General features: G+C 44.3%; 1 protein-coding gene across 1 annotated transcript in view; it reads right to left on the reverse strand.

Moving 5' to 3' along the window:
- The window catches only part of LOC308434942 (tetratricopeptide repeat protein 41), a gene marked incomplete at both ends in the record, with an annotated part of 55,200 nt that extends 44,299 nt beyond the window's left edge, over positions 1–10,901 (reverse strand). Inside the window, 2 exons of the mRNA XM_080935387.1 lie at positions 2,079–2,253; positions 10,103–10,901. Coding sequence (XP_080791513.1) covers positions 2,079–2,253; positions 10,103–10,901 — 974 coding nt within the window. The remainder of the gene's footprint in view (positions 1–2,078; positions 2,254–10,102) is intronic.
- Positions 10,902–16,468: the final 5,567 nt, after the last annotated feature.

A 16,468-nucleotide genomic window follows, 5' to 3' on the forward strand; every position in this document is an offset into this window, starting at 1 on the left:
TGGAATGTTCTTCCATGCCATGTTTGTATAGCTGGCTGCCTTCCTTACTTCTGTTAGTCACCCAAACATCATCTTATCACCTAGGGCTTTCCCTCACTCTATCAGCTGGCCCCCTTTCAAGGTTCCATAGCACTCCATTGGCCCTTAAGACGTGGAGCACACTGCACACTCCTCAAACATGCTGCGTAGTCCTTGTGCTCAGGATCAAATGCCATAGAGACAGGGGTTTAGCTCTTTTGTTCCCTGCAGTGTCTGTGAGCCTGCAACTGTGTGCACCAAGCAGGTCAGATCAATGAGTGTCACTGCACCCTCTCAGAAACAAATGGAAACATTATTACAAAAAGTCCCACTGATAAGCGGTTGACATATGACCTGGTGTGGTGGCACATGTGTGTAACTTCAGTAGTCAGGAGGCAGAGACGGGCATATGGCCAGAAGTTCAAGGCCAAGCCAGACTATGTAGTAGTAGCACCACACATAATAGGGCCACACAGAGGGACCTAACTGAAAGAGTGGGGAAGAGATAAGTAAAGGGGGAAAAAGTTGGCATTGAGCCTATGGTCTGCAACTTAGAACAAAGAACATCCTTCTATTGATTTACACACGGCATTCAGGAACGTACAGTACAGAGCGCTGTCCCAGGGGGTAAAGCAAACAGAGCCTTAAGTGTTTTCATACAGTTCAAAAAGACTACCTAATCATTGTGCTTTTATTGTGTCCGGCTTGAATTCTTCAATTACAACAAAATTCATCTGAATGATGAACTCTTTGACAATAATAAACAAAATGAGAAATAATCTACAAAGCATAAAACCCGTAGTTTTAAAGATCCCATTTGGCTGGTTTCCATTACACACAGTTATATAAACATCATTGCTATTGAACTTCAGAGCATGGCCACTATCCAAAACAAAATAACTGTCCCTTTAAAAATCACCCTCCTCTCTGTCCCCACTCTCATCTCTCAGCCGCTGCTCCCTAACTCTGTGCTTCTGAGGATTTACCTATCCACGCCTAACATGTTTAACCATCACCTACATATGTCTCCTATAGTCTTAAAGGCAGTGGCTGAGGATCATGCTGAGGTAACCAAATACATTGCCTTCCTCTTAGCATGAGCACCGGGACTGCCAGAAAGCACATGGTCACTCAGTGGCCTGTGATGGGAGTAGTAAGCCGAGGGCAGTAACCGCCAGGGCCAGCCTGTACCATGCCAGCAGCTGTGGCTCTGCTTCAAATCACAAAATTCTTACAAACTAAATCAGATCTCCAGTAGGAGCCAGAGGAGAATGAGCAAAACATTGTAAGATGCCTTCCCCTGTTTAGAAATGGGACGTCGTTATCAGTGCCTGTGAGCAGTACACAGAGAGCTCCCACCTCCATAGGGGAAACACAGATGCGGAGCTCATGTGATGTAAAGTAACTTGATTCCTTGTTAACCTAAATATGATATGGCCTATATTTTAAAAAGTGCTTGGTGGATGTACTAATATAGTTTATAATGACATATGTAGAAGCTCTTTGTAAATGACATCATACTATCAAAACATATTCATGTTCCTTGGTTTCTTTTGCTTATAGTCACTCCTTAATTGTCAGAGATTTGTAAAGCAAATTTCGAGGGAGGAGACTTCAAAGGCTTTTCATCTTGAGAGCACTAGAGAGCGTGTGGAATAGAGAACAGCCCCAAGAAAGCGGAGTGATCGACAACGCTCCAACTGAGGCACGGCTTTCGATGAGTTCATGTTGTTTGTTTGCCTATGAGTTCAGGGCTCACCACTTGGTATTAGATGACAAGCTGGAAGGCTAATTCTCCTTTTCTCAGTAGGAGTTAGCTGCATGTAGTTCTTTGTCTAGGGGCAGATCCATGGGATTTCCTTCTTCCACATTAGCATGGTGCTGACTTGGTTAGGAAACCATGCTGCCCGGGTGTCTGGGTGTAGCTTCCCTCACAGGGTCTTACAGAAAGCTATGGGGAAAGGGAGGACAGACACTCTGAACTTGCAGGTTCATACTTACCAAAGTCAGGTCGCTTAGCTTCAGCCCCATACCATCAATCAGAGTTTCCGAGCTCTTACCTCAGAATGGATTCGAGCCCTGCAGCTGCTGCAGAGCTGTCAGAGTCAAGGTCGACTGCAGCGAACCTTTCCAGTATCTCAAAGGTTCTGTTTGACTCCTTGGAAATAACAAAGACTTGCTTGCACTTCTCCTCAAACTCTTCATGATACAAATTCTCAAAGCTGTGTTTGTAGTCTTGACAGCGGAAAGAGATAAGGAAGGCATCAGGTTTGTTGTTTCTCGTCTTTAGTTCTGTGTGATTCTTCTAAATGCCCAGGATGGAGCCCACTCATGTGTCTACATTGCTTCCTCTCTGTGGCTGCACAGTATTTTATAGCCTATATGTTATATATAACTCCATATAATACTGAAAGCAAATCATAGGCTTTCTATAGTGGTTCTCAACATCCGTTTGCTTGTTTGTTTGTTTTTTAAAGATTTATTTAATGGACGGCATTACAGATGCTTATGAGCCACCATGTGGTTGCTGGGAATTGAACTCAGGACCTCTGGGAGAGCACTCAGTACTGATGCTGTGACCCTTGGGTACCACCCCCACACACCAGCCATAAAATGATGTTGTTGCTGCTCCATAACTGTAACTTTGCTACTGTTGTGAATCGTGATGTAAATATCTTGTACGCAAGCTCCAAGTTGAGACCATCCACAGGTTGAGAACCACTACCATAGACAGGCCATTTACCCTTTCTTGTGCCATTTGGACATGGAATCCAACACGCATGACCTCAGAGCAACAGTGATAAAAACAAAATTAGACTTGATATATAATCTGCTGTCTACTCAAACTTCTAGCTAGTACGAAGAGAGTTCCACTTCATGGTCTGTGTGTGTGTGTGTGTGTGTGTGTGTGTGTGTGTGTGTAGTACATGTGTGTCCCCCATGGCAGAGGTTGGGGAGTAGATCATATTTTTAGGGTAAAATGTTCCAATATTGACTATAATCATAAGCACAGATACAGCTTTGTCACAGGGGAGTCATCTAAATTCTGGTAGCATATGGAGGGCCAAACAATTACATGATCTATCTCTAAGGTTCATTCCGGCTCCAGTTTGCTTCAGTTCCAAACGAAATGTTTGATTAGTTTCAGGGTGTTCTGGCCTCCCAAAACACTGTCCTGTCTTTGGAGAGATATACTATCCAAGTTTAGTCTGGTGGCAGGGTATTATGAAATAGAACACAGATTGGGTTTATAGATTCCCAGAGGACACCCCTATACCTCCATAACTAGCTGGGCTTCCCTATGGGTTGAGATTAGAGCCAGAATAAACTTAGAAACCTAGTCTGGACAACGCCAGCTTCCAGTTCCAAGAGTTTTAATAGAATTTAGGAGGGCTTCACAGTCCAACTAGTCTCTTGAATTGATCTTGGGCCTCACTCAGGTTTCTCTATAAAATAACCCAAGTCTTTGTAGTTGATTTATAAAGTCAGCTTACAGAAAATGGATTATTACAGCATTTTCACTCATGTGTTATGATACTTCCAAGGGTCAAGAGTCTAACACTGAAATTGTGGCTGATTCCTGGGTTCTATATGTTAGCATGCTAGCATTCCTTCCAGGCCCAACAGTTACCTAGCCCGTTTTCTCTCTCTGACCCCCTCCCTCTACTCCCTTCTCAATCCCCCTTCCCATGTCCCCAAATAAACTTAATTCTAAAAGACCCATTGTATGTGGTACCTCAAGAGGAAGGAATACCTCAGCACAGGCCCACTAAGGCATACCCTCCCACCACACCATACCATGCTCTGCAAAACATATTAACATTGCAAAACATATCACTATAAGTACCTGCATACCCATGTACACACACACACACACACACACACACACACACACACACACACACACACATACACACACACCAACATTTACACTGATGAATGTACACTGCTTTTCAGAAACTACCAAATGGTCTACTACTGCCCTACTGTAGACTGTGAAACTCTATGTGAGTTATTAAAAGGCAAGAAGAAAAGATTTAACACCTGTTTCTAAGGCTTTTTTATGACTTACCCACCATGTATCTTCTTATTGACTTAGTGTAAATATATCCATTTAAGAATAAAACTTGGGGAGCGTGCTGCAGCATTCCTCACCTGCTCCCAGAGCCTGTGTCATTGACTCTGTGCCAACTCACCCCCAAGTCCTCGTTTTGTGGCCACTTGCAAACTTCTTTTTCTAGGGGCTCGTTTTGCCTGGCACTGCAAGAACTATGTCCATGCTTTGACCTGACGTGCTCTTTTCTCTCGGTGCTGCTGTCCTGCCCTCTTCAGTTGCTCCTTCAGTTCGCTCCCCTCTACTGTCAAGGAACCCCAGATTAGGGCTCTGAAAACCCTTCTGGTTACTCGAGGTCTCAAGGTTAAGACCACAACTTAGACCAGTTTGGGGAGGAGGCTTCTATATTGTCCCTCTGGATATCGCTGGAGAACATGTGGGGGACCCTGACCTCTGGATGTCTGTTCTCTTCCTTGCTGGCAAATTCGAGATAAATTGAAAACAAATGCTCTAAAGATGAGCACGAAGAGGAGGAGGAGAAGGAGGAGAAGGAAGAATGAGGAGGAGGAGGAAGAAGGAAAAGGAGGAGGAGAAGCAGCCATTCAAACTGGAAACAGCTGCCAGGGTGCACATTTTTTCTCTAGGGTTAGTTTTTACAGAAGTGTTTTAACCAGAGTCACTGAAGCCACACCTATGACCTATGGTGGCTCTCACAATGTGCAGAAAAACAGCAGCTGCCTTTATTTTCTCCAGTGGCAGCTTGGATTAAAAAGACACATTTCATTTTGGCGTGTCACGTCATTGCAAATATATTTTACACACAAGAGGACTTTGGGAATGTCATTTAAAGTGTTTTAGTAAATATTATCCATGGGGCTATGGATGTTTGTTTCCCCATCTTCCCAAGCCTGGAGTGAATGCTTGATTAATACACAAGATCACAGACAATGAAATTTGTAGAAGATCCCTGAAAACATGTGTATAGACTATTGGATAGCTTACTTGTACTTAAAAAATTAGCATATTGATGCCAGGAACTTGTATTCAACCTGGACACTGAGAATACTAAGTAAGATATCTTAGTGTGTTTTGCTGTTGTTACTGTTTTAACTTTAAAACACCATCCCTGAGCTGGAGAAATGGTTCAGCAGTTACTAGCATACACTGCTCTTGCAGAGACCCCAGTACCCACACAGTAGCTCACAACTGCCATCAGCTCCAGTTTCCTGGGACCCAACATCCTCAGCTGGGACTTGTAGATTCGTACATGTACATGATGCATATAAACTCACACAGGGCCACAAACATACACATAACATAATAATAAACAAATCATTAACAAATGTATTTCGCCCGGATACCATATCCTAGGAAGGATGTAACACCACTGAGTTCCTGTCAGGAATGTGTGATCTGCGTTCAAACAGGAGGAAGCCTCGGGCAACTGGAAATGAAGCATGTCCCAGTTTAAGAGAGAACGATTTTTAAAAAAAGTGTTACTATCATATTAGACAAGGAAAATCCCAAAATTACAGACTACTGAACACCCTTCGCGGCTGAAGGTGGGAAGCCTGAAAGAAGAGTTGAGTGACTTGAGATAATTGGTACGCAGCCGGAAGTACTGCCATGCTCTGAGTGACCAATCAGATGCTGCAAAGCACCAGAGTGCTGCTTGCTCTCCAGTAGCTGAAGGCAATGCTACACAAGTTAGCACCTGAGCTTCCAGATAAGGACAGATGGTGCAGATATTCTTTGAACTGTTGTCACCTGTTCTACATCTGATTGTTTGCCCCAAATAGCGATCAGTCTGAACTTATTTTCAAACTAATTTATTTTTTAAAAATCATCTTACTAGGAAAATAAAAAAAAGAAAAGAAAAAAATAAAGTATAAAACTTGGACTGAAGAGATGGCTCAGTGGTTAAGAGCACTGACTGCTCTTCCAGAGGTCCTGAGTTCAAATCCCAGCAATCACACAGCAGCTCACATATAATGGGATCTGATGCCTTCTTCTGGTGTGTCTGAAGACAGTGACAGTGTAGTCAGATACATAAAATAAATAAATCTCTTTTTAAAAAGAATAAAACCTAAGGACTGAAGAGATGGCTCAGCAGTTAAGAGGGCATACTGCTCTTGCCAAGGACCGGAGTTCGGTTCCCAGCACCCCATCTTACAATTGCCTTAACTTCAGCTCCAGGGCATCTGACACTTTGTTGTCTCTGAGGGCATCTGCACTCATGTACACATACCCCACACAGCCATTCTCACATACACATACAAATACAAGTGATTTAAAACTAAAAGTAAAGCCAGGGAGCAGGCAGATCTCTGAGTTCCATGCCAGCCTGGTCTAGAGCAAGTTCCAAGACAGCCAGGGCTACAACAACAAAACTAAAAGTGAAATTTTAAAAAGGCCCAAAATAAGCAAACCTTTTAATAATATTCAAAATCAGTCAGGAGGTGGTGGCGCATGCCTTTAATCCCAGAACTCAGGAGGCAGAAACAGATAGATCTCTGTGAGTTCAAAACCAGTCTGGTCTACAGAGTGAGTTCCAGTAAAGCCAGAGCTGCACAAGGAAACCCTGTCTCAAACAACAACAGACTAATATAGGCCCAACAGGAGGGTTCTATAAATAAAGACATTTGTTGAGCAAGCCCAAAAACCCTAGCAGAAGGAAGAAATTGATTCCAAAATGCTGGCCTCTGGCCTCTGCAAGCCTGCTGCAGCATGTGTCCCCACCACACATATCACACACACACACACACACACACACACACATCTCACACACACACACACACACACACATCACACACATGTATATCACACATACACACATCACACACATGCATACCCAAAACCACTTTAAAGACTAACAAATACAATTAATGATGTTGTAAGAAGGCCTTCATCCACATCTTCAGAAACACTTAACTCTTCCACCCTAGTGATTATTAATCAGACAGGCTTCACACTGAGATCAGGAAAAGAATATTAATACTGGCCACATTTCACACTTGTACACATTCTTCCAATCCCCACTTGGTGGCATCCATTCTTCTTAACAACTCCTCATGGCTGTCATGGGCCATGTCCTGTGTTTACTTGCTTCACTGTTTTTTATTTCTTCCGCAATATTTACCATTAAACTGTTTTATGCAAGAAACAGGGGCTTATCAGTAATAACTTTCTGGATTCAACAGCTTGGAACCGAACTCTAGCATCTAGCATAGGTCTGAGCAGAGAGTCCCAAACCCTAGTCCAACAGCACTTCTGTGGTCTGTAGTTCTTGGCTACCTCACATCGCCCGACCTTATCTTGGTTTCAGGAGCAGCACTAGATTAGCATCTGGGATTCCCTCAAGTCCCAGTTCCAGTCCTTCAGCTCCAGCTCCAGGATTAGCTCACCAGAACATCACATTTTTGGCACCAGTGAGCAAGTCAAATACAAACACATGGCCCAGCTCAGGCTCTCAATGACCCAATGCTAAGACTAGAGTTTCTGACTTCCCACCTGGAGCTGCTATAGTCACACTTCTTTCCACGATGGGGGAATCCAAGTTGCTGAGCCCACACCAGGACAGCAGATCCCAGCTCAGAAACCCTCAGCCCAAGCCTGGGGATATCATTTGAGCACCAGGGTAAAGCCTGCGTGAAGCCAAACAAAGCCTTGGCTCTGCACGTCTATAAGCAAGGTTTAACCTCACCCATGGTTGTCACAAAAAGACTGATAGGACTGATAATGTTCTCTTCTGGGGTCCCGAAGGGTTTGGCTTACAAGCAGTTTCATGTGACCAGCACAATGCTACCCCGCAGCACTGAACAGAAATGACTTTATGTGGGTCAGTATTCTTGGATTCACCAACCAGCCATCCAATCCTTATCACATTCCAAGGTCTCTTGACTGGTCACAGAAAGGACCATGTGCATTTTACATGCCCACATTAACGAGTCCTTACATTAGAAACTGTAACCTTTGTATGTCATCTCTTGAGCATGTATAGTCATCTTCATACCCTCAATAATACCCCATACATGTGAATATATTAGGGACATCACAGGTCCGTCTGAAGCCTGTCTGGGTGAAGAACCATCCATACTCTGAGGTGGGCTTTTCAGTCTACCACATGCATGCCCATAGGACACTATTTTCAAAAAAGAATCTAACCATCATTTTGTTGGGAGGCAATATGATGTGGGAGCAGTGTTTCTCAATTTAACTTGCATGTAAACCTAGTTAGCTCATGTTAAAATGCAAATTCTAATTCAGCAGGAATGGGGCCTCAGAGTCTGCTTTTCTCACAAATTCTCAGGCTCATTAGTCATAAAGGATCAGGCCAAGGAGTAAAGAAGTCCACAAGTATGGATTTGAGAGCTAGAAGGAGCAAATTCAAAACTGAGATTGGTCCTACAGTCAGTAGTCAGACACTTAACCACAGTACAGCAGCCTTTGCTTGCTCAGCTGCAAGACCAGAAGATTACCCTTTGTACTGGCTTTGTGTCCACTTGACTTAAGCTGGAGTTATCACAGAGAAAGGAGCCTCAGTTGAGGAAATGTCTCCAGGAGATCCAGCTGTAAGGCATTTTCTCAACTAGTGATCAAGGGAGGAGGGCCCAGCCCATTGTGGGCGGTGCCAACCCTGGACTGGTAGACCTGGATTCTATAAGAAAGCAGGCTGAGCAAGCCAGGGGAAGCAAGCCAGTAAGTGACATCCCTCCATGGCCTCTGCATCAGCTCCTGCTTCCTGACCTGCTTGGGTTCCAGTCCTGACTTCCTTTGGTGATGAACAGCGATATGGAAGTGTAAGCTGAATAAACCTTTTCCTCCCTAACTTGCTTCTTGGTTGTGATGCTTGTGCAGGAATAGAAACCCTGACTGAGACATCCTTCAAGGGCTAAACCCTAAAAATTAAATGTGCCACCATACACATATCACCAGACAATAAAGTTCCCTCTTCTCCTAACTGTGGCACCGTTGGCACTTAGAGCTATACAGTCCTTCACTGTGGTCCGTCCCATGCAATTACATCCAAAGCCTCTACCCACTAGATGGTGATGCTTGCCTTTTCATTGATAATCAAAATTCTCTGCAGGTGAGACAAGAGGGGAGGGCACAAAAGCAACCCTGGTTCAAAGCGTCCCTCTAGACCTACATGTGAATGCCAGATATTCTAGGTGCTCTCTGAGCTCCCGAACTTCCCGATAGTCTCCAGGCCCGGTATTAGCTCTTCTTCTCAGTTCCAAAGTCTTCTTGCACAGATGACCCAGTTTCAGTTCCCAGCACCCACATAGTGGCTCACAACCACTGATAATTCCAGTTCTAGAGAATATGACATTCTTTTCTGACCTCAGGCTCCTATAGAAACATGGTGCACATACATGCACATACATGTACTCACACACATACACATATAGACTTTGGTTTTTTTTTTTTTTTTTTTTTTTTTTGAGACATGGGTTCTCTAGGTACCAGGGCTGTGGCTGTCCTGGCACTCAATCTGGAGACCAGGCCGACCTCAAATTCACAGAGATCCGCGTGCTTCTGCTTCCAGAATGCTGGGATTAAAGACATTCACCACCACATCTGACTAAATAAATATATTTTTAAAGAGGGAAACATATGCTACAGAACGATGGTATTAATTTAAAATGTTTAACAAGTACATCAATTGTTTAACAGTTCCTTTCCTGGGCCGGTCAGACAGCTCATCAGGTAAAAGCACTGACAAGCCTGAAGGCCTGAGATCTAACCCTGGCACCCACAAAAAGCGGGGTGCGGTGGCCTGAGCCTGTAATCCCAGTGCAGGATACAGTAAGAAGATGGGAGATGGAGACAGAACTGCAAGGAAATGTGGGCTGGAGAGACAGGAATGTGCACAACCAACTCCAAAAGTTGTCCTCTGTCTTCCAAAGGTACCACAGTGAAGGCATGCATTCACATACACACACACACACACAGATTCCTTCCCCGGGAGACACACAAGACATTTCCCCAATGCTGATGGTAGACCTAGCCATCTGTGGATTTACTCACCTATATTTTCCATGATCATAGTGACTGGATAGAGCTTTTCCACAACAGCAGACCAGTCCTTGAAAACCATTTCACCCAATTCCTCCAGGTCTCTGTAGAATCTGACAGGAAGCCCTTCGCCAATGATCTTAGCCTTGAGCCTCCCGACCTTGATTTTCCCCTGTTTGTTCACCAGATAAGCCGAGGACAGCTTCTCCTCTTCCTCCTCTTCCTCCTCACTGAAAGTCCGCAGCAGTGAGTGTGCTGTCCGGAAATAGAAGAATTGAAATTGAGATTTCTTCCGAAACGCTGCTTGGATGATCTCGAACTCCGTCAGGCTGCAGTTGGGAGTCTTCAGGACCCAGGGATAACCGTTTTTGGCAGCAACGTATAGATTCTGTTCTCCCTTGGATAAACTTTCAAAGTCCTTGACTTTGGATAACAGAAAAGGTGTGTAGTCGGGGAGGAAGTCTCCATAGGTCTGCCCCAGCAGGCAGATGAAAAACGGGAAGCATTTGTTTACGTAGTCCAGGCAGAGTTTCAGGTGTTGAGCGTGCAGGCAGGAGTGCTGCCGGAACTGGTTGCTGGTGAAGGATTTATGGGCTTTCACAGCTGACCATCTCAGGTCCACAGCTTTGAAGTAGGTGCCCCGGGGGCTGCAGAAGTCATTAAGCTGAGGGAAGATAGTTTTGGCCAAAAAGTCTCTCTCTTCTTGAAAGTCTAGCGTGGAACAGATGTAAGGTCGGATAGGTTTCTGACGCTTTAAAATGGGCTGACTGTTGCTGTATCTTTGTCCAGTCTCGCTGGCCTCCTCGCTCATTTTACTCAGCTCCGGGATGACGTCACGCTTAGAAGAGAGGAAGTCCCATCCTGGCCCAGTCACCAAGGTCCACAGCTTGGTCCTTCTCTTAACTGTGTTTGCTAGAAACAACGGGTCAGCTTCATCCAAATCACTACGGTTAAGCAATCTAGTTTGAAGAAGGGCAAGAAAGGCAAAACAGACTCATTTAGGATTACGGACACTTTGTGTCTCCCCTTAGTCCCCACAAGCTTTGGCTGAAGAACTAACAACTCGTAAAATGAGCAGATGAAATGAATGGACCTCCCTTCTTCCCCAGAGTCTCAGCCCACTGTCCCGGATCCTTTGGCCAACCGCTTCCTCTGCCCCACAGAGACGTAAAAACCAATGCAAGATGATTAAGAAAAGGAAGGCAAGTCTACAAATGGACCCAGCTGTAGTTGGAAGTAACATGAGCCAGGACAGCCTCATGATAAGTAGCCAAGGCAAGAATGAGAACAGTTATAAACCTGTGGTCAGCCTGGGGAAGACAGGCCAAAGACCAAGAACATGGCAAGGAGCCAAGCAAAGTCTGCATGGAGGAGCCTGATAGGGTTCTATGGTTTTACTTCATCTTCGTTCTATAAACTCACACAACATTCCACTCACCAACTGAAATTTAACCCCACCGAGCTAACGTTCCAGTGACAAGACTGTGCCCACAAAAGTGAAAAGTACTTATGAAAATTATTTTTTTTTGGTACAGCTTACTTTCACACCAAATATCACTTTTTTAAAAAATTATATTCATTCCTTTCAGATGTATTAAAACATTTGTCAGAAGTATAAAAGAGCTCCTAACATCTCCTAACAGCATGTTAAGTTCATGCCTTAAAAAAAAAAAAAAAAAAAAAAAAAAAAAAGTAGTGAGCCTCTGCACTGAATTGTCTCAGTAATACCACAGGGTAAATCCAGATCAAGGGGCAAGTCTGGGCAGGATAAACAGAGCATCCAGTCAGAGTGAAAAGTTAGGCTTGCTTGTTTGCTTTAATGTATTTGTTCGTTTATTGGTGCATGTTCTGTGCGTGCGGAAGCCAGAGGTTTGTTTGTCTTTAATAGGCTTCTCGGGTGTCATTCACCTCATTTTTGAGATAAAGTCTATCATTGGTTTAGAATTTTCCCAGGGGTCTTCCTGTCCCCACCTCCCAGGGGTAGGGCTACAAGCATAAGGCACCATGCCTGGCTTTTGTAAAGTGGGTTCTAGGGAGCGAACTCGGGTCCTTGTGCTTACATGATTAGCACTTTACAAGCTGAGCTACATTCCCAGTCCTCCTCCCCCATCCCCTCCTCCTCCATAGCCTCTTGAAACAGAGTCTCACTCTGTTATCCTGGCTGTTCTGGAACTTGAGATCTTCGGTCTCCTAAGTGCTGAAGTTCAGGTATACCCCCCATGTCCTTCTCAGTCTTCAGATATTACTTCTAACTTACTGTTGTATCTCTAGATAATTGACATGCAGATGAATTCAGAATAGGTCCTAGAGAGATACTTGTTGAAGATAAGAGGTCCCAAGTTTCCTTCCAAACATCTACATGGACACTCATAACCACCCTTCTGTAACTCTAGTTCCTGGGGACCCAATGCCCTTTTCCAGCTTCTGAGGGCAATAGGCACACACATGGCACACATAAACTCATGGAAGCCCACATGCCTATCCATAAAAATAAATTAACACAAAGAAACTTGTTCAAGTACCAAAAATATGTGATCCAGTGATTCTACTCTCTGGGAATCACTTTTTCTTTTTCTTCTTCTTCTTTTTTTTTTTTAAAGATTTATTTATTATATATGAGTACACTGTAGCTGTCTTCAGACACCAGCAGAGGGCATCAGATCCCATTACATATGGTTGTGAGCCACCATGTGATTGCTGGGATTTGAACTCAGGACCTCTGGAAGAGCAGTCAGTGCTCTTAACCACTGAGCCATCTCTCCAGCCCCTGTGAATCACTTTCAACCAACAAAGCAGAGAAGTAAAAAACTACATGTGTAAAGATGCCTTTTCAGTACTACAGAAAAAAATAAAGAAAGCAAGTGGCACTCGGGAGGCACTCGGGACTCCATATGAGTTCGAGGCCAGTCTGGTCTATAATGTGAGTTCCAAGATAGCCAAGATTAATTAATTAATTATTAAATAAAATGAATAAATAAAAGAGCAAGTTTTGCACATGGGTGGTGCAAGCATGTGACACCACACCAGGTCATATGTCAACTGCTTATCAGTGGGACTTTTTGTAATAATGTTTCCATTTGTTTCTGAGAGGGTGCAGTGATGTCTGTTAGGGGAAGGATGAAGAGAGTGGGGGGCATATGGCCCATGGAGGTGCAGCGAGGCCTGAGGGCAAGGGAGATGCCTCTGAGGGGTCCATGTTGGGAATCCCTTCCCTGAGGGACCAGCCACACAACAGTATAGTACGGAATAGAGTTTATTCAGGTCATGGGAGAGTTAAGAGGGTGGTAGAGGCAGAGAGAGAGAAGTAGAGGAGTAGAGGAGTAGAGTAGAGGCCGGCCATGAGCACGTGGGACAGAGGGGGAAGGGAAAGGGGAGAGCAAGGCTGCAAGAGCACAAGGGCAGGAGAGGCCAAGAGAGAGAGAGGAGGGGTCAAGCAGCTCCTTTTATAGTGTCAGGTCACTGGGGCGGAGCATACCTGGCCACTGCTGGGTAATTGAGGGGTGGGGTATACCTGGCTGTTGCTAGGTAACTGAGAGGTGGGGTTTACAGAATCCCAACAATGTCCATCTCTGGGTATGCAGGTGCACCCATCAGACATGCATTTATCCTCACTGATCTGACCTGCTTGGTGAACTTCAATCAATTCTGTCTGTCTGTCTGTCTGTCTGTCTGTCTCTCCCTCTCTCCCTCTCTGGTGTGTAGCTGTCCTGGAACTCACTCTGTAGACCAAACTGTCTTCCAACTAAGAGTTCAGCCTGCCTCTGCTTCCCAAATGCTGAGATTAAAGACATGTACCACCAGGTACAGCAATTTTGCTAAAATGTATCCCAAACTGTTTCACTGTCTTATTGCTGGGCCATCCTAAAGAGTGAGGGACACCACTAACTACAGTGGACATCTCTAGCTGCCTCCTGATGCTTTCTGAAAAGAAAAGTTTTTTTTGGTATTTTGTTTCAGAGTGACAGCTGTTGTTGGGTTCCTTGCACATTAAAGTAATTTTTCAAGATATGAAATAAGGAAATCTGGTGAGTAGCAGGAGCTATGTAGCTCGAAATGTATCATGCACATGCATGAAACTAAGAAAAACATTGTTAAGGGAAAACCAATCCAAAGTGGATCCGAGAATTAAATGTCAGAAGATCTATCTAGGTGTGCCGTTTGATGAGTTTTCAGTACCCACCATTATCAAGGTCAAGAATGTCCTCATTTAGGTTGAACAGTTCTCTGCTGTGACATTCTACTGTGTCGTTACTCAGGTTACATCCTGAACTTACACTCACATCCAGGTGTGCAAGTGCATTCCTGTCTTTCGAGCACCCAGGAGCACCCAGAGTTGGAGGCTAACCTGGGCTACATAGTGGCTTTTAGACCAGCCCAGGCTAGCTAGCAAGATCTTGTCTCAATAAATAAATAATGAATAAATAAATCAATGAAAAGATACATTTACTATGGTGCACCTCCACTATTAATACCTGCCCATGGTTTGTAGGTACAGAGGCCATTTCTTCGTTTGAAGTGAAAGTCCAGCCCCTAGCATAATACATAGCACACAGCAGACCCTGCATTTGTTGTATTCATAGGGGAGAGATAGATGGGGGGGGGGGGACAAATCAACCCTGCATTTCACCTTAGTGTTCACTCCATGCCTCAGATTCTTCAATGCTCCCAAATGCCAAGGGCTTTCCTGCCTTGGTCTCCCCATAGCTGGATTAAACCTGCCTAGGAAGGGAGCTAAAGTCATCCCGTTTGCCTTAGAAGCATACTCCTTTTGCCATGCTCAAGCAGTATGACAAAAATCACAACCGAGGAAGTCATTGCCAGTACCTGCCATCAACATACAGAGTTAAGGGGCTGGCGAGATGGCTCAGCAGTTAAGAGCACCTACTGCTCTTCCAGAGGTTCTGAGTTCAAATTCCAGCAACCACATGGCAGCTCACAACCATCTGTAATGAGATCTAATGCCCTCTTCTGGTGTGTCTGAAGACAGACCCACATATATAAAAAAATAAATCTTAAAAACAAAAAAAAAAAACCCATAGAGCGTTAAAGAGAAAAACTAGCTGGGAATGATAGCACATTCATTTAATCCCAGCGCTCAGGGGGCAGAGGCAAGGAGGCCAGCTTGGTCTACAAAGCAAAGTCCAGGACATCCAGGGAAACATACATACAGAGACCATGTCTAACGATTAAAATTTAAAACAATTAAAAAAAAAAAAATCCTTGGAGAGATGGCCCAGTGGATAAGAACTCCTGCTCTTGTAGATAATCTGGGGTCAGTTCCCAGCACCCACAGGGTAACTCACTAGGCAGGAGAATCAGATTCAAAAGCAGGGAACTTAATAACCCTGTGGAGTGTCAGTGCTGGGGGAAGACAGATCAGACTGAACACTAGTGACAGGTCAAAGTCCGAAGAAGAAAACATGGGAAAACACTAGAAATCCAAGGAACTGTCGAGCGTGTGAGTGTGAGCGTGTGAGTGTGTGTTCCTCTATCCTCTTAGTGAATCTGGAATTTATCATCTTGGCTATGCTGTCCGGCCAGAGAGCCCTATCTGTCTCTACCAAAACCTCCCCACCCCCAGCGTTGGTTAGAGCAGCATCTGAAGTTCTGTGAGTGCTGAAAACCCTAATTCTGGTCATAGTTCAAGTGGGGCAATCATTTTATCCCTCAGCTGATAGCCAGGTATTTTCCAGGGAGCTCAGCCAGCGAGTCAGATAAAGCCTGACCATTTTCTGCCAGCGCGGAGGTAGATCTTTCTTTCTTTCTTCCTTCCTTTCTTCTCTCTATCTGGGGACCATCATCTGCAGAAACTTCTACCCACAAAAAAACCCACCAGCTTTATTTTGGAGGACAAAGCTCATTCTCAGTTCCTCCCAGGTGCGGCCCAATCTACCTCCCACTGGCCAGTTAAGATGCAGTCAGTTTCAGAACACTTGCTTACTCGCTCAATTTAAAAAGACAGAAAGAAAAAAGGGTGATGTCGGGCTGTCAAACACAGAAACGGGCATCTTTTTCCAAAAGCACAAATAAATAAGTTCCCGGCATGCTCTAAACAACAAACACAAGCTCAGAGGCATAAAGCCTTGGTCTTACATTTCTCTGTGCTTTGGCAAATGTAGGTAAATCAGACAGATGTAAATGGGCCATCACCACATTATGTAAACACCAAACCACAGAATCAAGATCTGCAAGTCTAAATTCTCGAAATCGGCAAAGGGTCCATGGCGCTGTTATTGAAAAGTTTTTCTTCAGGAATTTGGATTACCTGAAAATAACTCCAATTTTCTTGGAGAAAGCGGTGATGGAACGGGTGTGTTAGAGGCAGGCAAGTGTGATGGTGGAAATTTTGTTTAAAATGGGGTGAAAGAGCTTAGAAAA

This window comes from Micromys minutus, assembly GCF_963924665.1.
Source record: "Micromys minutus genome assembly, chromosome: 22".
Taxonomy (NCBI): domain Eukaryota; kingdom Metazoa; phylum Chordata; class Mammalia; order Rodentia; family Muridae; genus Micromys; species Micromys minutus.